Consider the following 24958-nt stretch of genomic DNA (forward strand, 5'->3'; position numbering starts at 1 on the left):
TTGAGCTGCACAGGGTGTACTTTACCTGTCGTTATGATAGTAAAGGCACACTGACTGATGCCCTAAATCAAACTGCACACAGTTCATGATTGATGGCTGGCCTATAGATTGCTAAAATAGTGGTGGCACATTGGGGGCTCACTACTCACTGTTATGTTATGGTATGGATGATCCGTGATAGTGTGTGTGTGTGTGTGTGTTTGTGTCATTGTATAAAGACCACAATCATTAAGTATTGATTGATAATGAGATAATGTGCAGCACATATAGTCATGCTATATGTGAGCTAAGTAGAGCACCATTGATTTGTAAGCATGCATGTGCCCATTGCCAGTTTACTGCGGTATTAGTTGAAAACTCTGCTTTTGCAAAAGAAATAATAATAATTTCAGCATTATCCGAGCTCTAAACTACAAACTTTGAAGACTTATTAATTAGGGGAAAATCTGTGGAATTGTTTTTTTTTTTTTTTTGCAAATGTGCTCTGGTGCTTCTGAAATAATATTGTGCCGCAGGGAACTGTCACGACAGCAACAATAATCATTAGAAACGTTCGCTTATAATAATCCTAATTGCTTATTATTATGCTTATTATTATAAGCAGTCTCAAGTTGAATTTTATTAGGAAGTACGTAAATAGAAAATGCAAATGGAGCACATTTACGTAATAAAAGTTTTTTTTTATATTGGAATAGAAGTGCATGGTATTCAGAATAAAATGGAATCTTCTTTGTAGCTTGTAGCTTATTTGGGATGTAACAAAATCATAAGACATGACATTAGTGCCCCATGTGTCCCATGACTTTTGGCAAATCAGTCTTTAACCCATATAATAACCCATAGTTTCCTGTAAAGTTATATATATATATATATACTAAACACCCTGAGAGCATCACAGGACAGTGGGTGAATCTGTGATCATGTGACCTTATTTACAAAGCTGTGCTGGGATTGTGCTGGAGATAAAATCTTATTTAAAAGCTCATTTTGTAAGATACATATTTGCTTTACTATCTGTTTCATGCTACATTTTAACAATACAAATTAATAAAATACAAATCTTTAAAAAAATTAAATGTTTTACACTCTATAGAACTAGTTCTGACAAATGTTAGAACTAAATGTTAAAATACAAGCTCTAAAAATGTTGTTCTGTACATCAGGATTAGAAACAAACATGAATTTTGCATTCGGCATCAATATTCAGAAATGGGTCTGGACTTTTATGGATTAAAAACTGGAATGCTATGAATAAGGAACATATTATAGTGATCTATATGTCGGTGTGTCTTTGATAGCATGAGGGTGTGAAACATGCAAAAGGCGTGTACTAATTCTCATAATTAATCATGGGTGTGATTAATTTTGGGCGCAACAAGAAATTAACCAATCAAGGTGTCAATTGTCATTTCCTTTAAGAGTCAGGTGAGCTCTGACTTTGGCAGTTCTTAACAGACTTAACAGACGCTTTTGTGCGTCTCAGCAGAGACAGATACTGACCTGCTCGTTCTCACTGTGAAGATACACCAGCAGTTAATTTAAGAGAACAGTAATGATATTTTATTCTTTATTTAGTTTATTGTAGAGTTAAAAGTCAAGATTGCACTCTGAACCTATAGAAATGGATAATTGTCGACTGTTGTCAGGGTTTTAATCAGTTAGTGGAGCTCCTGTGTTTTCCACCACCAAAATATATACAAACACGCCAGAAATTTACCTGAACACACCTCACTTCCAGACCACCACACCAGACCATCAGTGTAGATTTTTTTTTTAAATCTGACGCTATTTTAATGTTGTGGGCACGAGGCATGAAAATAGACTGTTGATGGAGTGTAAGATAGCAAAGAGCATTGTGACGCGCCTTGTGCACTATTTGTTTAAACTAAAAAGCACACAAATATTTGAAGACATTGTTACTTAATATTGGGATTTATCCACTAACAAACGAGATAAACGTGTCTTATTTTAATATTAACCAATATCTTAATATTTATCTAATATGTTTCTACATGTTAATTTTGGGTGCTAAAGAACATTTAGCAGCTCTTACAATGTCCATGGGTGCGGTTGTAATATATTTTAACACTTCCCACACTTCCAGCCTGCTACAGACATTTGCTTATATATAATATTGCTAATTGCTTCATATTATTATAAGCAATCTCAAGCTGGAAGCACATAAAAATAGAAAAATGCAAATGGAGCACATTTGCATAATCTGAAGGTGGCTATTTAATAAAAGCTTTTTTTATATTTGAATAGAAGTGCCTGGTATTCAGAGCAAAATCGCAGGAAATTGAATTGTACCTCTAAATGTCAACTAGATGCAAGCTGACCCCTTCCCAGATTTAAGTGCTACCTTGTGATTATCAACTGACCGAACATGTCAGCCTCTGTCCATCACCTGTTTTCACCCGGAGAATGACTCACACACTCCCCCTCTTTCTGAGATACATTTGTACGTTTTTCTGTTTTTTCAGCAGATTGTGTGTTTTTTTCAGCAGATTCACAGGAGACCAGCCGCTTCCTGCAGGAACAGCTCTATGTGAAATAAGCAACTTTTTCTCTTGCAGATGCTGCCTCATATTTAGGTCACACGCCAGATGGATGGTCATCGAGTCTGGCAGCTTGGATTTCCTGGAACCACTGCACACCACGGTGGCTATTTTGCCTTTGCCGGACCCGTCGATGGAGCGAAGTGGACAAACAGCCCATTGCCTGTCCTAACTAACTGGCCTCTAGACAAGTTCCCGATAGTTGTTTCTGTCCGATCTGATTACTGCTAACTGAATTACGGTGTAAATGCCACGCACAGGCACCTACGGCAAGCGGCTGCCATGAGAGAACCTTCTAATTGGGCCGACTTTAAAGTCTGATCTCAAATTATACGCCTACATTAAATATTGGAAGCTGCAGCTCTATCTAAACAAGGAAAAAATTGGCTATCTGCACAGCGAGGTCTCTGTGTAAACCATTACTGCCATAAATCACAGTGAAGTCAGATGCGTCTGATCACGAAGAGAAATGGAATCACATGTAAGGAATCTATACGGCTCCACTCCCACACGTGCACCACCCATATGACATAATCTGCTGAATTTATATATATATGTATATATATATATATATATATATATATATACATATATATATAAAATAAAGATTAATTTAATAAATAAATAAAATTAATATGTATTATTTGTCTTTTCTATGTTTATTGCAAAGTAGAACTATTTCTTTAACCTTATTTTATTCCATTTAACCTTACTACAAGCATTTTACCTTATAATGACACTCAATGACATCATTTTTGAATATCATGAACGATATTATACCCTCAAATATGGTGCCATATCACCCACCCCTAATCATCACATCAGGGTACTACTTTTTTGCTGTTTTTAGCAAAAGAAAAATTTACACTGTTCTCATTTCCCATTATATATCTACTAGAGACAGATTATATATGTCCAGTATCATTTATTTTACTTTAATCTTGGATATATGGAGATATTTGGATTGCATTATTATTAGTATCATAACTGATCATTCTGGATCATTGACTTTTGTTTCAAATCTGATCAAATTCTTGTTTTTTTATATATATATCAGTTAGGGGTGTGCCGTATCATATCATATGCAATAATACAATTTTAGTGTACTCTCTTTGATGTTTTGTTATATCCCCAAGAGTATCGTTATCACGAAAATACAATGAAATATTGTAATATTATTTTAGGACCATACTGTATTGCCCACCCCTAGTTTCTCTTCATGTTGCATGCAGAAAGCAAGCAAAAAAAAAAAATATATATATATATATATATATATACTGTTTGTGGCATTTATTAAGTCAACCAACTTGTCACATGTACTTAAAGTTTGCTGACTGGTGAGCAGTTAAGAACAGGCTAAAAAAACATAACACAAATTCATACTGATAGCAAATAGCAAAAACAGCTGCTGGATGTAAAATTTCGCCTCAATCACCTCCTGAGAAAAAAAAAACTAGGCTCTTTCAATTTTTAAACTTTCTTAAACATTTGCAGTAATTCAGAAGTAAAAACATTACAAAGCTTCATGAAAAAAAGGAAACAAAAAAAACTCTACTGCACCATTTAAAATGGAACAGAAAGCGATAATCAGAAGCTGACATTTTAACCACATAAAAAGAGAACACTCAACTGCTTCAGAAAGAAAACTACAATCAGAGTTAAGAGCAGAGCCTCCCTCAGGTCATAGTGCCCCACTATTTCTCTAGATTTTACATTTGTAGAGACGATTGCAGAGCCGGGTAAAGAGAAATTTCATTTAAATTATTTGAGGGGGAGCTGTGGAACATTTAGAGGGAGCTAAAGCGAATATGTGAAACTGCTGTTGCAACAATTCAGGTGAGAAAAAGAATGAATTTACGGTAATTTATGGTAAATACATTTGTGCATGAAAGACAAGAAATATATTTTATTAACATTCAACCCTTTCATATCCTGCATCCATAGCAAAGGATATCATGTGTATTTAGAAAACCTAACCCGTATGCACCAGAATATATATTTATCATATATCTATGTCAAGTATAAAGTGTTAAACACAGGATTTTGCTTGAGTTGACGATTAAAAAAGTGTGGTGACACTTTCTATGAATTCTATGAAACATGCTAATATAACTACATTATAATGCATTATAAGTATAGCTATAGACATTTATTGTATAAAACATGTACAACACTTTATAGCCATGTTTATTAAGCATTATCAATTGTGATCTTAATGCATTATTGCCTGTGTTTATGGGATGTTATATGTCAATACCAAAAAAAAAAAGGCAATACCAACAAATCGTGTTGTAATTACTTTTACCACTCATTAATTCTACATATATTTCATATTATAATAGTAGATATTAATTGCTAATGTATTACAATGTGTTGTTGCGCAGTCTAATTAAAATGACAGATGTCCATTATGGAAATATATTATTAGTAACAGAGAAATTATATTTGAATCCGGTTATGTAACATACTACAAGCACAATTTATACAACGTGATGCATTACAACAATTATATCACAATTTGCTTAATAAACATGGCTATATTGTGTTATATATTGTTATATATATTTAAAGTCATATAGTTTATAATGCTTTACAAATGCATTATAATATAATGTATTATGAGTATGTTTAGAAAGTCTTGTTTATGAGAAAACATAATTATTATATATTTATTTAATCAGTGAACAATAATTTTGGTTTGACTGGATTAATTACACAATTACACAATTAACTCTGTTCTGTTGCTACTTATTCTATAGATAGTCACCATGATCTGGCCTTGGTCACAGCTGGTGTAAAATTGTGTTGTAGTCAATAATGCTGTAAAACTACATGATAAATATACAACAAAAAAGACTCAATAAATATTTGGGTGTGGTCTTAATATTTAAATACACACAGATGATTAACTACTACATTAATAAGGCTGCTGCAAAACAGAAATAAACACACCAAGTGAAGTAAATTATTGAATTTTAGAGAATTAGTAATTCTGGCTCCTCTACATATATACAAGTAGAGCAAAAATACAGCTGTCCATCGCAAAATACAACACAGAGAGCCTCAGAGATCGCCAGGAGTTTCTAGAATTTCACTATTCGGATTACCTCACCTTGTCCCTCAACACCAGCTCCATAGCCACAAAAGCCCAGCAGCTACTCTACTTCCTGAAAAGAATGAGGAAAGCTCATCTTCTCCCTCCCATCCTGACCATGTTCTACAAAGGGACACTAGAGAGCATCCTGAGCAGCTGCATTACTGCCGGGTTGGGGAATCGCAACGTCTCTGACCGCAAGACCCTACAGGCAGATAGTGAGGACAGCTGAGAAGATCATCAGGGTCTCACTCATCTCCCTCCATCCTGGACAGTTACACCACTTACTGCATCTGAAAAGCCACTAGCACTGTACAGTACCATCACTTGGGTCATCACTACAGACTCTGCAACAGCTTCTTCCCCCTGGTCATTACACTTCTCACCTCTCAGGGACGAAAGCCATTGGATAGTTACTATACAAAACTATACCAGTATAGTAAAATGACCATAAAGTAATACCTCAGGAGTTGGGCTGGAAACAACCACACCTGTATAACCTATGAGGTCTTATCTTGTAAATGATGCTGAACAATAGCCAGCAGGTTCATGGCAAGATACCACAAATTATGGATATTTGAGCGAGGCCTATCAATGGTTGCCAAAAGTATGGATCTTTGCCAATTTAAAGTAGCAGTCCGTATTATTTTGTTTCTAAACTGAAAGCAGAAGCATTTCCGAGTAGAGATGGGATGGGACAAAATACTGTGTTCAATGTTAATGGTACCAGTGTGTATGTGAAGACTAATATATTCATTCTAGAAACTGGGGTTTTGGGTCACTTTTCACAGGAGTTCTTCTGGCCACGTCACTCTCATGAACTCTAAAGACTACAGTTCCCAGTATGCACCTGCATTCTTCCCTCTGGACATGCTGGATCACGTGACGCTGAAGAGTTCCTGCTCACCTGACTGTTCCAATTGTCATTTCCTGTGTCCCCTTGTATAAATACCCCTCTGTTTCTGTTCATCACTTCCGAGTATTGAAACTATTATCAAAGCTCTTCTACCCAGCATTTTTTTTATTTGTACTTTGTATTCTTTTATTGCTGACCCATGTTGCCTTTTTGACCTCTTTCTAGCCTAACCGTTTGTTTATTAGCTTCTCTCTCTCTCTCTTCTTGTGCAGTTTTGGACCTACCGTGTATTACTTTTAGCCTGTTTTTCTCTGGTACGTTGTCCTGTATCTTGGTGCTCTATTTACCATGCCTGTCCCACGTAACTTTTGCAAGTTTTACCACTTTTACTAAACTTTAATAAACTTTATGTTAAGTACCTGCTCATGTCTAAGTCTCTACATCTGGCCCACGTGACAAAACTACACATTCTCCTTTAGGTAAGGATCCTAAGCTCTAATACTCATTTATTTCTCATTTCTCATTCAACCCAATCAGATTTTTAACTAATTGCTCTTTAGAAAATGCACTTTTGTAGTTTATATAAAATATAAAAGTTTTATGCACCACCCTCTCTGACCCTTTTGCAACCAAACAGAAAATCGTTCATCTATTTCGTGCACAGCTTTATTTCTAACAGGGGCTTAATGGGAGCCATTTCATCACTTTGGGGACATTTGGTTCCCGCAAAGAGGTAAACGCATGGATGCTCACACGCCTTACGAAACTGTTCCCACCTCATCCCGGCACCTGTGGAACAGCCAATACAGCAAAACTCTTTTCCTACCTCGGATTCAAAGGCTCGACTTTCATTTTGATTGATGAGCAGCAGCTCTGCCTGGATCTCCGCCATCTCCAGGGCACGGCTGAACATGTCTCTGGCCATAATCCCATCAATATGTGAGCTGGCGGGAGAAAGGAGGAGGAAAGGCTCTCTGTATTCTGGGGTCTCAGGAGAGGAGAGGCTCACGGCTCGCGCTTCATTTCTTCCACCTCCGCAGATAAAAGCCTCCCATTATGAGCGCGGTTTTGCTCCGGTGATTGAAATTGGGCCTGTATCAATATCAATACAGAGGGCGCCATTACGTACGCCAGGGTGCTGCTCACCACACGTGTTTTCCTTCCGCAAGTCTTTAAGGCTTGACAGCTTTGATTAATCTCCCCGCTTCGTGAAATGTTGTCATGTAATCTGATTATTCAAAAGAGAACTGATGGCCAGGCTTTTAAACTAGCGAGACAATCGTCTCAAATGGGATATAAAGATACGGCATTAACTGACAAAGCTACATTGATTCTATTGTGAGATATGGCAGACCTCTATAGAGGTCGATAGGGAATGCATTAAGACAGAAGAGCTCAATCCTGTCAGTACTTGAGGATAACTATAATCGATGATCGTGTCTTATCACATCCCGTTTGATGGCTTGGAGAAGTGATTATCAGCCTGGCGTTCTGCTAACGCCACACTTCATCATCACACTGAATTAAATGTTACAGCTTAGGATATGCATGAAATCACTGCCTTAGACAAACAGCCTATACATAGTATAGAGTATAGACAAGTGTCAGACACTTTCTATTTGTAATCCAGATCTTAGCTAGTAAATTTGGATCCATTCAATCATATTCATAAAACTTTTGATGACTTACGTTTCTAAGAGAAAAAAAAAATCCTTAGTCCACACTAAAAAAGAAAATATGCGTAAAATTTACTTTTAAAAAGTTGTACAACTTTCTGCATTTGCTTTATTTTTTAAGTAAATTTAATTTCAGATAAATTTAAGTAACTTCAACTCGGTTTCAAGACTTAACAAATGTTACACAGAGTAAATAAGTGAACTGAACTTCAGTCAATCCTTTCTTTTAGTAAACTTTACTTCATTTCTGCATACAATATTACCTAATTACAATCACTTAATTTATACAATATTACTCAAATTATTTATAATACATAACATATTATAATTTCTGAAATTTAAATATTTAATAATATATATATATAATATATTACGATATGGCACAGCAGAATTTGTGGTTGCATGAGAAATGTCTGGAGCAAGGGCAGCAATAATTTTATTAAATTGCAACAAAATGCAAAATTGATATTGATATTGATATTTTGCTCTCCTACTTTAGTTGTCAAATTTGAAAATAAAAAAGGAATCAACACAATGCATCATACGTATGTTACAAGCATTCACACACAGATCTTTCATTTCTCGTTGCTTTTCACAGCTCGCTGACAGCACAGCTTTCTGTAGGAAGGATGTAGTGAGTGAGTAAACGAGTGAAGCATTTCTTCTGACAGAGCAGCTATTATATCTCTTCCTCACTACCTCACTACCCTCTTCTCTGCTGCAGTGGTGTGTGGATTGGTGTTGTCACACACCGCACTGCACTAATGGTTTGTAGGTTTGTTTGTTTTTTAGAGTTTTGTGTTTTTCAGAATGAATGCAAAGCCCCGGTGGCAAAAGGGGAGATTTTAATAAAGCCCACAACAGCTCCACTCAGTGAGGGCTGATCAGTGCTGAGAGGGAAGAAAGGCCCAGATGAGCCTACCTGCCTGCAGGCCTGCACACTGTGTCGCATATTGTTTTCTGAAATCCGTTCGGCGCTGAGCGTCGCCGCGGGCGGTCCGAACCCGTTTATGCGCCGTTTGCTTCAGCGGTGCTGCCGAGCGAACGTTATAAAGAGGGACATATTTGCTGAGGCATCCATCTAAGCAGTGACGCTCAATAAAGTTAATAACATTTCACGCAACGTTAAAGCTCTCAAACCTGACGGATGCGTACAAGGAGGTAATCCCCCGGCCATCTACGCGTAATTGCATAATAAAGGAGCTCATTTCTAACAAAAAGGCAGCGAGCGAACAGGGACGAGGCTAACGCTAAGTGAAACCCAGTCTTTCCAGTTTGAGAAAAACACAACAGCCAGTGTGAAGCTAATGCTAACAGATTAGCGAAGACCATTCTGAAAAATGCTGCGTCTGCATCGAAGTCTCACCTGTTTCTGCTCACTTACATTCGTCACGGCAACATTGAGATGAATAGACCAGAAAAAAAGAGAAAAAAATACCTTTTACCTTATATTTCACAAACCTTTAACCTTTAAAAAAAAGGTTTTCACCAGTGAAAAGTCAGCTGGAAGTGAAATGCTCACTAATAACTTCACTAGAGTTCACTAGAAGTGATGCATTACAATAGACATTAAGCAACTGGACATATAAAAAAATATAGTGATATTTATGTATAGTTTGGCTCAAAATATAGCAATTCACACAACATCATGAATGACATACCAGAGTTCAAAAGAGGACAAATTGTTGGTGCACGTCTTGCTGGAGCATCTGTGACCAAGACTTTGTGATGCATCAAGAGCGACGGTATCCAGGGTAATGTCAGCATACCACCAAGAAGGACCAACCACATCCAACAGGATTAACTGTGGACGCTGTAAGAGGAAGCTGTCTGAAAGGGATGTTCGGGTGCTAACATGGATTGTATCCAAAAACCATAAAACCACGGCTGATCAAATCACGGCAGAATTCAATGTGCACCTCAACTCTCCTGTTTCCACCAGAACTGTCCGTCACCATAATAAATTACTGTGCTCTAAAACCAGGTGTTTCAGTTTCATTGTCCAACCCCTGTAGATATACATACATATGGCACTCAGGTCTTTATCAGGGTTAAAAAACAAAATTCACTCCCAGACTACACCTCATGAAGCTACTGAGAAAATTGGGTGCAAGTGTGTGCAGATGTGTCCTCAATTATAAATGCTTTATGGCTTGTTTAACACTTAAAAACATTTTGTTTACTAAATAATTCTGCGTGTGTTTTCCTGTCTAGCTTTAATATAGTCTTTAATATTAACTTTACAGTGTTAAAAAAAAAGAACTTTTCACCGGTATGGTATAAGTCATTAGTCATTGCAAAAATGGTTGAGCCAGAACCACTACTTTGCTACCAGTGGAAAAAAAATGCTGAAAATTTCCCGACTTCCCATTAAAGCCTGTCTATGCAGCGTCTGTTTGAACAGGCAGAAGACTGGGCGAGCTCGCCCTGGATGAGGCCCTGCTGGACATAGTAGTCGAACGCTTTTTGTCTGGGCTTTGCCTGTGTTGTAGTGCTGGCAGCCAGTGTGGGCCATTGCTTGTGTGCGAAGAAGAAGAGGAAGAGGAAGAGGAGGAGGAGGAGGAGGAAGAGGAGTGCAGCCCCGCTGACACAAGAGCTCTCTGCCTAATCACCTGCTTCTCAGAGCCGCTCCAGCCCGGGCTCCAGCCTATTAAAAAGTCCCAGGCTGAGGAGTGGGGGCTCGGAGAGTGGGAGCTAAACGAGCAGACTAATTTACAGTGTGCAGCAGAAGGAGCCTAGTCACCCAGTTATTGTTCATCAGAGTCTCCGAGCAAGCCGGGCTTTTTCTCCTGTATTCTGGAGAAAGAGAGAGAAAGAGAGAGAGAGAGAGAGAGAGAGAAAAAGAGAGAGAGAGAGAGAGAAAAAAACACCAGACAAAGACAGAAAGGCAGAAAATGCAGTACTCAGCTGTAGTCTCCTGCCAGTTGAGATGCTTAGCTCCTCCATGACATCTGGAATTCAAGGCGAGCTTTTGGTTTTATTGCTGTCGGCTGGCTGTGGGTTCATTAGGAGCACGGAAAGGTGGGTAAAAATGTTAAAGCTGCTGCGGGTTTCCACCGTGTTTTAACTAGCAGTGTGCTGTTGCCACCTGGAGCCTCAGCCTTCCGGTATGTGGGACAAGGGCCAGGTCAAAGCTGAGGCATGTTAAAGCTGAAGCTGTTCCCAAACCTGCCTCCTCCTCGTTCTTACACAACATCGGAGGGGGAGGGAGGCTGTCAAAACAGGTGTTGGTTTTCAGTTCTGTTTAATTCCACGTATAGATGCCCCAAAGCCCGTCTACAAACAACTGAAGGCACCAGAGAAAACTGCACAGGCAAACTTCCATGGGAAAAGAAATTTATTCTGTCAAATAAGCAATATCAGGTTTCAGTTGTTTTTTTTTTTAGTTTTTTGTTGTATTTTTTTTTTTTTGCGGAACATTGTGTCATCGTTTGAATCACTGAATCATTTCAGATGTGATTGTGATGAGCTTTGCCAAAAAAAAACATCAAAGCGAACATCAAAAAAAAAAAAAAAAGCTGCGAGATGTGCATGTCATGGCAAACATGTAAAAATCGGCATTGACCTGTTATCATATTATAAAAACACAGAATCAGACAGAGGCTTCGTGAGCGTGTACACTGTAACATAATACTGTGTATCTATTGAACAACAATAATAACAATAACAACAAAAAAAATGTAAAGAAAAGAAAAGCAGATATCATAACTGCTGAATCCTGAACATAAAACAACATAAATCCAAGTAAAGGCAATTATTTTTTTAATGTTCATCCAAAGCATCATATACATCAGTCATAAGACCGCTGGGATGGGATTCTTCCCCAGCAGCGGGGGTCATCAACACGGTGAAGTGACAAAAAAAAAAAAAATAAAATAGCGTCAATTATATTTTAGCAATGGAAAGAAATGAGAAATGAACACATGCCACAATGTCCATGACATGACCACAGCTCTAAAAACCGACCGGGCTTGGTGTCTGGGTGTCATCACTGCAACATACTTATTTTAGTATTTTAGTTTAGAAATACAAGCTTCAAGAATGGAAACACTGGCCGTGAAATGCTAATAACTGCTAATAGAAATGCTGAAGAGAACAGACAGGAAATAAACAGACAAAGACAGGCAAAGCCTGAGGAACTCGGTACTTCAAGTAACTGGAAAGCGCTCTCGCGAGTAGGAAACAGAAGGTCTATGTGTTTCAGGCTCTGGTTTACTGGTTGTGTTTTTTTTGTATGGCAAACCACAACACAAGAATGAGCGAGTGGATTTTGTGCAATTTCTGTGCGGATTTACGTGAAATATGTAAAACACCAGGGAGTCTGCTTTTCCCAACTCTCTCTCTTTTTCATTTCCTTCGTTCTCGCTCTCGCTCTCTCTCCCTCGTTCTCTCTCTCTCCGCTAAGCTCTTTTGGATGGTGTTGGCAGACGCACAGAAAGTGAGTGAGTGACTGAGTGAGTGATTACTGGGTCTTAGCGTTTGGCCTGATCTACATCATACAATTAGAGTGCGACCTCTTGGAGAGTGCACACCTATCAACAATAAAGTAGTTAGTGCCCACAAAGTGAAGTCAAGGTTGGCTCGGCGATGCGGCCGAGGTGTGATTACCGTGCAATTCCTCTTTCCTCCTCAAAGCTGTCCCGCCGAGAGAGCTGGGTAATGAGATAATGAAGATCACACACACACCTCCTGATTTATCAGATATCATGTGGTGTGCCAAACCTCGGTATGATCTAATTACTCAACCCAAATCCAGATTAACTTGACCCGCGCACAGTTAAAGGCACAGCCCTGTGACATACAGTGAATGGATGCACAAGTTGATTTAAGGTTACCCCTAAACGTAATGACACGCTATCATTTTAATAAGAGTAAAAATCTAAGTGCTGGTTACAAACGGATGGCTGCTGTGGTCGCCGCTCGCGGCCTTGAGATATTTTCCACTTCCATGACGAGAGAATTCCAAGAGAATGGCTTCAATTCAACTCATACATCACATTGTGATTCAGATTCATGTATTACATATTATCGTGTTCGGGATCTGAAAATATACGGTAAAAATATACATGTATATAAAATACAATGTTGCTCAAGAACAAGGGAAAATGATACGTGGTGTGTACGGTGTGATACGCTGAAAAACGTCTGGCACTTTGGGCATGCTCGGCTATTGTGCATCAACCTCTCAGAGAGTACTGTAGTTTTAGCTTTTGTTCAACTACGAAAAGCAAAAACAAACAAAAAAAAAAATGCAAGAATTTATACAAAATGCAATTTAAAAAGACATCTATTTACAAAATCATTACAAAAATGTCATTTTCGTATTTTGTTTCTTAAACAGGGCTCAGATGAAATTAGGTTATTTTTTTAAACATTATCCACATATTTACATGGTCTTAGTTTTAATTATTAATCAATTTTTGCCAGATTGCGAATAACATTGACTAACATTGACGTGTCACTACATCAACTAAGAATAAAACATACAAAAACAAAACAAAAACAAAAAAAAATACACAAAAAATATATGAAATACTCTTAAAAAAAAAAACAAAAAAAAGTTGACCTCCATTCTCCACAAATCTCTCATAAATGCTGCTGTAAATTCTGTCACAGGTCTGGAACAGGATCTATCCATCTATTTATCTATTTATCTATCTGTGCTGTCCGTCGTTGTTTCTGGGAACAAACACTTGGCGACGGACAGGCAGTCATCAGTTTTACTGCATGATAAACTTCAGCCTGCCTCAGTTTTCCTCTTTACAAGCGAACGCCTGTCCTCAGCTGACCCGATTGTTTTTTTTTTCCTCCTCCCCGACCGAAGCACGAGCCGCTCTGTTAGATCAGCCAGAACGTTCCCTTCCAGATAGTGGGCTAGACTAATTTAAATTTATTCCCGGTTTCAAACACAGAGTAACCTTCGACACCCAGAGATTATCATGATTTACCTGAAAGTAAGACGAAGAAAACACGAGCCGGGCGCTTGAAAAGTGGCGATATGTTTGAAGCTATCAAAAGGGAGGGAAAACGTTAGTTTAGTCGCCTAGAAACGAGACGGTCAAATGAAGGGAGGGGAGGAAAAAAATGTTGGCCAAGAAAAGTATCAACAATATAATGTGATCTTTATCACGGCAGCTGTCAGGAGTGGATGAAATTAAAACAATTACACCAAATAGTTTATGTCATGAGTACTTTGCTCTGAAACGCAGAAAGAGGATCGGTTGAAAGAAGGATGTAGCAGATAGAGCACAGCCTCGCTGTTTGAGCTTTAAAGCTTTGAGTTGAGTTTTTCCATATTTCTTCTTCTAATAAATCTTCTCGCAATCTTTTTTTACGTATTTCTGGAGGCTGTGCTATGTAAATTTTGTCTGTGCTTCCTGCTAATTAAACTGTGCCCCACACTTTTGCGATAGATTAGTTTTTTTTTTTTACTCAGATTAAAAACACACTAAAGCCTTTTTTTTTCTACTGCACTGACCTAACAGCCTTATTTTTCTACTTAAACACTTCCAGCTTCACACTTTGACACGAGGGCTGAGGCCTGGCTTCCTCCGAGCTAATTAGCATTCAGATTGCTCTCTAGCAACATGCATGACAACTCAGTTTCTTTCTTTTCCATGAATGTTGTTGATTCTGTCATCCATCATGCTGGTCTGTTGTTGAAAATCTAATTAATAGCACCCATTAACACTTCCGTATAAGCCGGGGGTTCACTGCTGTTCCGCCAAGCAGCGATCAGCGAGCTGAAGCTGGAATCTGCGGATGCATCATCATCATCACCAGCAGCAGCAGCAGCCACGGTTTTCCATGGCCTGCCTCGACATGCGTGCAAGAACGGCTTCTGAAATGCAAGCGGCTTAGTCATAAATACCCGGGCCAGGGGTTGCCTCTGCTTGTGAACACAAGAGCCCGATTCCAAATGCCATGTGTACATAAATACATGACACAGCATATTATTACAGACTATGCAATAGTGTAAAAGGACGACTGGGACCAAATGATCATTTACTTACTACACATGTTAAACACACAAATGTGGCAGAGATAGAGAAGGATAGAGAAGTGAAATATTCACTTATAATAAGAGAATACATTGAAAACAACAACAACAAAAAAAAAGCCTAAGAACAGAACTGCAAAACAATACTTTTGTGTGGAAGGAGCAAAAAAGTTTTTCATTTTTTCATCAAAAATAGTAAGGCAAACATCATATGATTTCCATTATTCGTCACCTCCTTGTGCCCTTGTTACCTGAGCATTAAAAAGGCTCCATTTTCAACTGGCCGGCCAGCCCGAAAAAAGCAGGATCGGCTTTAGATTTAAGTTAAAAAAGATTGTTTGTTCTTTATTATTTTTTTTTCAGTGTGTTTTTTCAGGTTTCTGGCTGCTTTGTTTTTTTTTTTGTATTCGAAAGCACTGCGCAGCAATCCTGCTCACTTCTGTTCCAGCTGCTCCGAACGGCGTGCTGAACTGGAACTTGTACGAACGTGAGAAAGGAAGAAAAAAAAAAAAAAAAAAAAAAAACGAAACAGTGAAAAGATCCCCGCGGCAAGCCTTCAGCCTGCGAACTGACCAAAAGAATTTTCGGTTTCGGTTCACACAGGCTGTATCTGCGCTTCTTCGCTGACTGTTCTGTTCTGTCCTGGTCTGGTCTCCGTTTTACGAAGCCTCTCAATGTCAGAGGTCAAGGTAGGAAAAACGGCAGCTCACAAAGAGGTCCTGTAATGGAAGTGTGACACAAAAATGCCTCAGTTCTTTTTTTTTATTACGCAGTTTTTCTCCCCCTGCATCACACCTTGTAGTAGATGTTGGCTGGGCTCTGCGGGGGCATCTCCTGTACGATGTAGACGGGGTGGCCGTAGTCCCCGCTGACCTTCTCGTAATGCGGGCAGTAGTTGTTCTCTGTCCGTAAGGGGATGATTATGTCGCTGGGTTCAGAGCCGGCTCCGCCCGACAGTTTGGGGCTGGCCAGCGTGCTGAGAGACAGGGCCGCCGGCCGCGGCTGCGAGGGCTTCCGCGAACGCTTGCGGATCTTGATCAGCAAGATCACCAAGAAGATGATGAGGATGAGGAAGATGACGCAGCCTGCGCCAATGGCAGAGAACACCGCGATTTTGGAGCCAAGAATGCCTTCAACTCCGTCCTGGTTCTGGTTGATGGGATCTAGATGTGAAAAGTGAGAAAAGAGTGTTAAAAACCAGGTATGTTTTTTTATATATATATAATTTTATTTCTAATTTGTTCCCATTTTTCTCCCAATTTTACATGGCCAATTACCCAACCCACTCATTAGCACTCCCCCTATCACTAGTGATGCCCCAACACACCAGGAGGGTGAAGACTAACACATGCTTCCTCCAATAAATGTAAAGTCAGCCACCACTTCTTTTCGAGCTGCTGCTGATGCTTTTAGCATTGCCAAGTAGCATCACAGCGCTAACACTCGGAGGAAAGAGCAGCGGCTCGGTTCCGATACATCAGCTCACAGACGCCCTGTGCAGCGGACATCACCCTAGGAGTGATGTGGGGAGAGAAGAGCGCCATCTACCCACCCGGAGGGAGCAGGGCCAATTTTGCTCCCTCTGAGCGCCGGCAGCTTGATGGCAAAACTGCATGAGCGGGGGTTCGAAATTCAGCTACATTTTGAAAAAGTCATTAATTTAGTATTTCCCATCAACCCAAATATAATGAATGAACAAAGACATGCTTTTTTCATTATGGACTGGCCCTAAAAGGTTAAAGTACTTGGCAATGAAAGTGTATCGACTAATATCTACTAATGGACAAAAATGAATTAAACCAAACTAAATCGCACCTTCCATTGTTCAGTTCAGAATATAATGCACTGAAGTAAGATAGTTTTTGAAAAATATCCAACAGGAAAAAAATCCACGCCCTACTTTCAGCCCTGCTTCCAAAGCCATTTATCCAAAACACATGAAAGCGCACCGCCTGACTAGTCTCAACACAAGTGTTGGACAGAGGAGCACAATGCAGGGGAGGGGGAGATTTGTTTGAGGTGCGGCGCTGCAGAAGTTGAAGAAGCTTCTTTATAACTACAAATAAACAAAGAAAATAAGCTAGGAAGATACATCACATCATCACAATATCTCCTAATCCTATAGTCCCATTGTCCATTGACTTCAACAGATAAAACATTTTCCTTTTTATACCCTGAGAATTGTATTTGTGTATTGTTAGTATTGGAGTATAAAGATCTCCAACGTATCTACAAAAGAAATATACAAAATGTTCTAAATTTATTAATCTTTCTATTTAAAATGACTTGAAATAGTGGCAACAAGATGCAGTGTAAGAAAAGTATGTGATGATTTCTGCATGCCCACGGCATAATGGTAATTAATCAACAGGTTCTCATTTTTCATTAGCTACCCTGGCCTTAAAGTTGCAGAGAAACTAAAAGACTAGAAGATTTTTGAGAAACTGCAACTGAATCTAGGGAATAATTAACTAGTGAACAACTGTACAAAACAATCAGCATTAAAAAAAATTGCTTACATGTGACAGTAAGCAAAATGTTACTTAAGAAAAATTGGTTATCTATTAAATAATCAGCTTTGAGGGAATTCATTCGCAAAAAAATAAATAAATAAAATAAAAAAATAAATTGCAGAAGCCTGAAAAGCAACAGAAAAAAAACTGCAAAGAATATGCCTTACACTGTGTAACCTGATCAGTGGTGAGAAAAAAAAAACGCAAGAGGAAAGTAATCCAATACATTTCGATGGATTATGATGGACCCTCGCACCAAGACACATTTGTCTTGTACAATAGCGTATGTACGAAAAAACGCTGAAATATGGTCCTATCCCGATGCTCTGGGAAGGGAATGAGGCAGAAGGGGGCTTTTTGCACATCTGATTTTGTTTTATCCTTTCATTGGCCGGCGTCCTGGGTGGACAGAGCCCTGCAAAAAAAAAAAAAAACGAAAAAAAAAGGCAGCTCTAGTGACTGAAATTCGAGGAGAGAAAAAATCTGTTTTTTATACATTGGAAGTGCAGATGCCAGAAATTCCCTTCACCTCAGTCCAACCCTGCTGACTGACTTTAATGGCTGTGGATGGCTCTATCTCGGTCTCTATCGCCTTCGAAATGTTCCGGCTGCACTTAAAACTACAGAAGTGGAGGACAGTGGAAATATCAGGAACAAAAAAAAAAGAAGAGGACATACCAGGCTTCCCGGGCTCCACCGGTCCGTCCAGGCCTGGGTCAATGGGGTTGGAGCTGGCGTCAGGTTCAGGCATGGGTGATTCGGTCTGCTCCGCGTCGGGAATCGCTGCGTTGGGGTCTGGGAGGGAGATAAACGGTGGAGCAACAAAAGCTGAATGAAATATGCATCCCACACACTTTCATTTTGGACGGCGAACAAAGCCAGATATTAAAATTTCTATCAAAATCTCATTTGCCGCCTTTGTTACAGAACCGAGCGAAATCAATAAACTGCGGTTATTAAATATTTCCCTCTCTGAGCCACCTTTCTCCCCGATGTGCTCATCGCTCTTAAAAACGCTCCTTTAAACGGCTTGAAAAATGAGGAATATACGAAGCCCATACGTACTGTGTGTGCGTATTGTTTACAGCGGTATGCCATATGCAGTAAATCTAATACATATAACAGGATTTATCTCAAATTACTGCAGCTCGTATGACTAAGTAGCCTCATTACCAAACACAATATCAAATATTGGAGCACCTTAATGAGAGTTTCTCTGCCTTGGGCGCAATCTCTTAAACAAGCCCATTGGCTGCGGCTCCCTGGCAAGCGTGCAGCAGGACTGTTAAGGGAAAAAAAAAGAAAAAGCTGGCTGCCCACGTCTATGAAATGAAATGCATCACAATTACGCTGCTATCATAAGAGCTGTTTTGTATCTAAACAGGACCCTCCCCTAGAACTAACATGCGGAGGAATGCGCTTTCTGCACACGCCAATTAATCTCTGCGCAAAGCAATGGAGGAAAGGACCGCATGTTCTTCACCAGCCAGCCAGCCAGCAGTGGCAACCGCCGCACGCTGAGGCATGGCAGAATGGGGTTAATGTGGTTATATATTAACTTTTTATTGTTATTCATTATTCATGCTGTTAAAAGGCCATAATATGTCTTATTTATTGCAGGGACTCTGGGAAGTCTGCAGGTCCGGAGGAGCACACACACTCTCGCGTTCTCCAAAGAGAGCGGGGTTATGTTGGCTCTGGAAAAACGCTAGTTTTACCAGCTGCGCTTGGTAGCTTCTGTTTAGCGTCTCGACCTAAAGAGCACGTTTCTGGCCGTCCACCGGGTACGTTCAGGTGGAGAGCTGGGGGGCTCGGGGGCTGGGGGGCGAGGGCCAGGGCTAGGGGCCAGTCAAACAGAGATAATTGTTATCCCAGCTTGATGAACCCTCAGCGTGCTATCAGATCTCCTCTACCCCCTCATCCCTCCCTCTTTGCTCCTCTTATCTTTGTGTCCCTGGTGGTTCTGGCTGGAGTGTAAGTGTGTGTGTGTATGTAAGTGTGTGTAATAGTGTGTGTGTGTGTGGAGAGAGAGAGTAGAGGGTCAGGAGAGGCTACTCTGCTCTTTCCATTGTGGGTCGATTCCTCTGGGGTGTCCCAGCACGGCTCAGGCCAGAAAGAAGAGGCTCCGGGAGCATGGCTAGTGGCTAGCATCTAGCTGCTCCGCTTCCTGCAGTCCGCGCCAGAATGGGTCCAGGGCCTGCTGGGTATTGCAGCGAGTGTCTGCTTTTCCCATATTCCATCTGGCTCTGGCCCGAAAGGCGGAATCATTTGATGCATTTGATTCTTTTTATTTTCCACCTCTCTTTCTTCCCCTTCCTTCCATCTCATCTCGTTCTCTACTCTAAATATTCATAGCCTGGGTGCTGCCCGGCTTTTGGGCAGGTGCTGAGAGTGACTTTAACACTCATCGTCTTCTCCGCTATACATTATACATGGACAGGCTGCAGTCGGAAGCATGCAAGTGTGTCGTGGCGTAGCGCAGCGCCGCGTAGCGCAGAGTAGGTTCTGCAGGGTGGTAAGAGGTGACCGGACAGCCACTATGGGCATGTTCTGCATGCCCCCGACCATTTAGCTACATGTCCAGGCAGGCAGGCTGCGCCCACAAGCAATAACACAGCAGCAGGAAGAAGTCTGTGCTGGAGTAACGCAGGCAGAGTCCAACTGCAGCCAAATATAATGCTTTTAACCCCTTAATAGGCCAGGAGTTTTGTTAATTTGTTAATGTCTGCCTGACATCACATTACCTCAAAATCTTGAGGATTTCATAACATATAGCATTACATAAAAAAGCTTTCATGTTTGATAAGGAACATTACTGAAAAGCATAATTGTAATTGTAATATAAAAAATAAGTAAATCTGCTAATGTCAAAATATAATGAATAAAATCCTACAATTGTCTCTTTCCTGAACTTTATATTTAACATTTTATAATCAATATTTGGTACCACTTTAAAATAAGACTACCTTTATAAAGGGTTTATAAATGGTTTACAATTAGTTTATTAATGGTTACTAATTAGGTTGTAAATGCCTTAAAAATCATTAATAATCAGTTATAACACATACATAGAAAGGGCAACAATGAACTGTTGTTTGCCAAATAGTGAACCCACAGCCATCTATATTGTTGCCTTTTCTACGTATGTGTTATAACTGATTATTAATGATTTGTAAGGCATTTACAACCTAATTAGTAACCATTAATAAACTAATTGTAAACCATGTATAAACCCTTTATAAAGGTAGTCTTATTTTAAAGTGGTACCCAATAATTTCCTGAATACAAATCAAACATGTTTAAAAATATTTATTTTCCTTATGTTTGTCTAGTTTTTACGTCTATTTTCAAACAGAACAGCAGAATTTGGGTTGATTTCTGTTAAAGATCTGGAATCATTAAGTGGAGTAGAGAAAAAAAACAGGCAGCTTATCCTGTAGTAAGTGTCCTGTAGGAGATTTTAAAGCCCTCAAATGTTCAGAATTTACATAAGTTACATTAATTTTACTGCAGAAAAAAAGGGATTTTGTATCACCTACACCTGTAGCCTGTATACAGTATAGGACATATTAAGACATTTTTGTCAATACACATGTTCTAAATTAAAAAAAAGATGTGGCCCTGGCAAACACGAGCAAAACGAGCTTCCGTATAGGAAGCTGTGGTCAGCCTGATCCCTCCACCTTGTTATAATTACCCATGGAAAGAGAGCAAAAGAGAACGAGAAAGAGAGAGAAACAGAGAAATAGAGAGAGAGAGAGGAAAGCTGGGACCAAAAACCCTTTTTTTTATATTATTTGAATTATTCATGATGATTTTTGCACATTAGGAGCCACACATTATCAAAAGCACTGTATGATTAAAGAGCTGCATTGTAAACAAGTGGAGCATTAAAGCATTGGAAGTTTTCTGGAGGGGTATAAATAGACGTTTTATTCCCTAAAGCCGACATTTTTGCGGGAGTGAAGTCACAAGGCTGTTTTACATAAAGAGGGACGGGGGGCCGTCTTATAGCCCGACTGTAAATTCCTGCGCCCGGGGCGAAGGAGTTTATGGACAGGAGCTTGTTAAAGCCGTTTCTTACACTGAGGTCATGGCTACTCATCTAAAAAACTTTCATTATCGCTCATCCATTTCCAAAGCTCCGGCCGGCTACCATTCAGCCGTGCCGTCTCGGGCGCATATTTCTGTTTTGTAGTTTTCCACTCCGGCTCCCAAACACGCAATTAGGAAGTGTTGGTATGCAGATGTTCTTTCTCTGCTCGCCTGCCGTGTCACTTCAGCACCAGACCTCTGAACTGCTGCCGTGAGCCTTCTGTAAACTGTTTGTTGTCATATTTCAGAAAAACACTAAGGATTTATTTCGATTCAGACCAGAACCAGAACAGTTTTTCTGAGTTCTGTTATGAATGTAAAAAAATAGTTTTAGTTTTAATGGTTTAAGCAAAGAAAAAAAGTCTTTCCAAATTTGTTGCAGTAGCATTAATGATATTAATAGTCAATGGCCCGGTTCTTCCATTTACATTAAATATTATATGTTTTCACAAAAATATTATATTCTCTTACAGCAGGAAGCTGGCAGGCTTGTCGACATGTAAATAAAAAGCAGTATATTTTAAGGTTATGTTCAGATTATTAGGCTGAACTGATTCAAATCAGATTTTTTTTTTATAAAATAGTGATGTCAAATCTTATTTAAGGGTCTCTTATATATGTATATATATATATATATATAGTACCATTTAAAAGTTTGGGCACAGCTTATATTCAGTGGTTTTTCATTATTTTAAAGCTATTTAAAAAAAAAAGCTTTAAAATTCATCCAAACTATGACGAAAAACATATGGAATAATTTAGTAATCAAAAAACTGTTAAACAGAGTGCCTAAAAGTAGGCACCTCTTGCTTAGATGGCAGCTTTTTTAAATCTTTAAAAGGCATTTTTGCATTCAGCTTTATTACATTATAATGATGAAACTGGCACTCATCAAGACTGCCCCAGGAAAGGAAGAGCAAGAGTTTCCTCTGTTGTGATTGGATAAGTTCATCAGAGTTAAGAGTATAAGAGCTAGAGATAAGAGCATCTAAATGCTTCATAGAGTGTTTAAGCTTGTTTAACACTTTTAAGTTACTGCATGATTTTTAATGTGTTCCTTCATAGTGTGGTTCATTTTGGTATAAATTTACAGTGTAGAAAAAATACAAAAATAAAAATATTGAATGAGAAGGTGTGTTATATATTTTTTTTAATTCATAAATGTGAACTGTCAGGTTGGATTTCACACGTCTTTACATTACATGCAAATACAGGTCATTTACTTATATTTATGAATGTGAACCCGTAGATCTGAGTAAAAAAAAAACTTCATTGATTCAGATGAGGCTTCTATTGTGAGCCTAAGTTTACAAATATTCATAACTTGTTCCCACAGTGAAACTTTAAATCTAAGCCTGAAACTACAGTTACAAGTGTCATCATGCTATGATGATTGTTAGAAGTACATCTTGGAATTAATGGCATTAATCTTACCTTGTCCGACCTTCATAATGACCTTCATAGAGCGGCTCTTACAGACGCCTCCTTCCCGATTCTCCAAGCCTTCCAGTGAACCATTGGACGTAGCTGCGACAGAGGGAAACAAACAGATGGAATACAGTATTAATATTAAAGCTTTATAGAACTACTAGGGCTTACTGCAGGTTATACTACAGGGGTTGGCAATACATGAAACATCTGGCCAATGAGGTTGTTTGAACCATAATGAACAATTAGGAGAAAAAAAAGTTCTCTGGTGAGCTTTTGTTTACATTCCTCCCGTCTTTCTTGGTCATGCTCGGCGTGACTTTATTTTTCACCCGTTCTTGTTTTTCCACCAGTTTTTGGGCTCCTTATAAGGGCATTTTTTCCAAGCCGTGTCCCAATTCACTAGCCAGGGCAGCAATAGTGTATTGGAGCGCGACCCTGACGATAATGGGTTCGATCCCATTTTACCTGCTTTGAGATCAACTGTTTTGCAACTGGGTTCAACAACCCTCTGGGCTGGAGAGCTACTAGTCTCAACTAGTTCTAATTGCGGCCAAACTTAATTGCCGACCCCTGGTTGGTAACAATTTAATACTTTAAAACTGTGTTTTTATAGACGAACAAACTGTATTAACTTTTTTTTTTTATCAATTTTGCATTATATTATATTGCAGCATCTGTAAATTTATAAAGTGAGAAAAAACATTTAGGACAAAGTTTCTATAAAGAAACTACTAAACAATTTGAAATAATAATATAAATAAATCTTTAAAAAACTCTAACAAGCTCTACCCTACTGAAACATTATAATATAAAAGCAGTGGGGTTTTCAAATATTTTTAATTTGATTTGTTTTGTTCCCTTTTATTTCAATTTTGCCAATGACTCTCCAGTTGATTAGAATGTACTGTTTTACAGATAGTGATGGAGCTATCTATCCTACCCCTCCAAACCCCCACCAGGCAAGAAGCAAACAAGAGGAAACAGGAAAAGAAAATCGGTACAAAACAGTACAAAGAGTGTCTCTCCAGTCCCAGTCTAGCTGCACAGACAGTGGAGAGACAGAATAGATAAGACAAGCAGACAGACAGACAAGCAGAAAGACAGGACAGATTGACCAGATGAGATATGAGACAAATAGGAGACATTACAAGAAGGCTGACAAAACCACAGACACATCTAAATGCAGGAATTCATATGGTCTACATACACAATATCATATGTTAAAATGTATAATTTAATTTAAAAATAGAGGCTGCGTGTGTGGAGAGGCAGTACATTTTAGAGCATTAGATGTGCACGGGTGTGAGCATGCATATGCATGGGGCATGTGAGACTGGATATATCCAGCAGTTTTCATTTTGGGCAACCACACAATTTAGATTTCTGACAAATGGTTCCCAAGTTTCTTCAAAAGGCGTTTGATTTTTCTTTCAGGCGGGTCATTTTCCACTGATGTATAGTTTTGCTTATTGGAGCTGAAATGTGACCACCCAAAACTAAAATCACATTTGACCATATACAGTAGAAAACACACATTTCTATCAGCTAGAAAAGCTCTGTGTATTGGTGTTGGTTTAATTTCTTTGGTACCACTTTAAAATAAGACTACCTTTATAAAGGGTTTATAAATGGTTGAGTTTATTAATTGTCACTAATTAGGTTGTAAATGCCTTAAAAATAATTAATAATCAGTTATAACACATACGTAGAAATGTACATAGACCTGTTGTTTGCC

At 39.0% G+C, this 24958-nt stretch overlaps 1 protein-coding gene across 1 annotated transcript in view; it reads right to left on the reverse strand.

Moving 5' to 3' along the window:
- Positions 1-11503: 11503 nt before the first annotated feature.
- LOC103034681 (ephrin-B1) overlaps positions 11504-24958 on the reverse strand; it is an 83590-nt gene continuing 70135 nt past the window's right edge. Inside the window, exons 3-5 of the mRNA XM_022683756.2 lie at positions 23227-23319; positions 18376-18492; positions 11504-16347 (exon numbers count right to left, since the gene is read on the reverse strand). Of these exons, the coding sequence (XP_022539477.2) occupies positions 15974-16347; positions 18376-18492; positions 23227-23319 (584 nt within the window). The 3' untranslated portion in view covers positions 11504-15973. The remainder of the gene's footprint in view (positions 16348-18375; positions 18493-23226; positions 23320-24958) is intronic.

Source organism: Astyanax mexicanus, chromosome 10 (assembly GCF_023375975.1).
Source record: "Astyanax mexicanus isolate ESR-SI-001 chromosome 10, AstMex3_surface, whole genome shotgun sequence".
NCBI lineage: Eukaryota > Metazoa > Chordata > Actinopteri > Characiformes > Acestrorhamphidae > Astyanax > Astyanax mexicanus.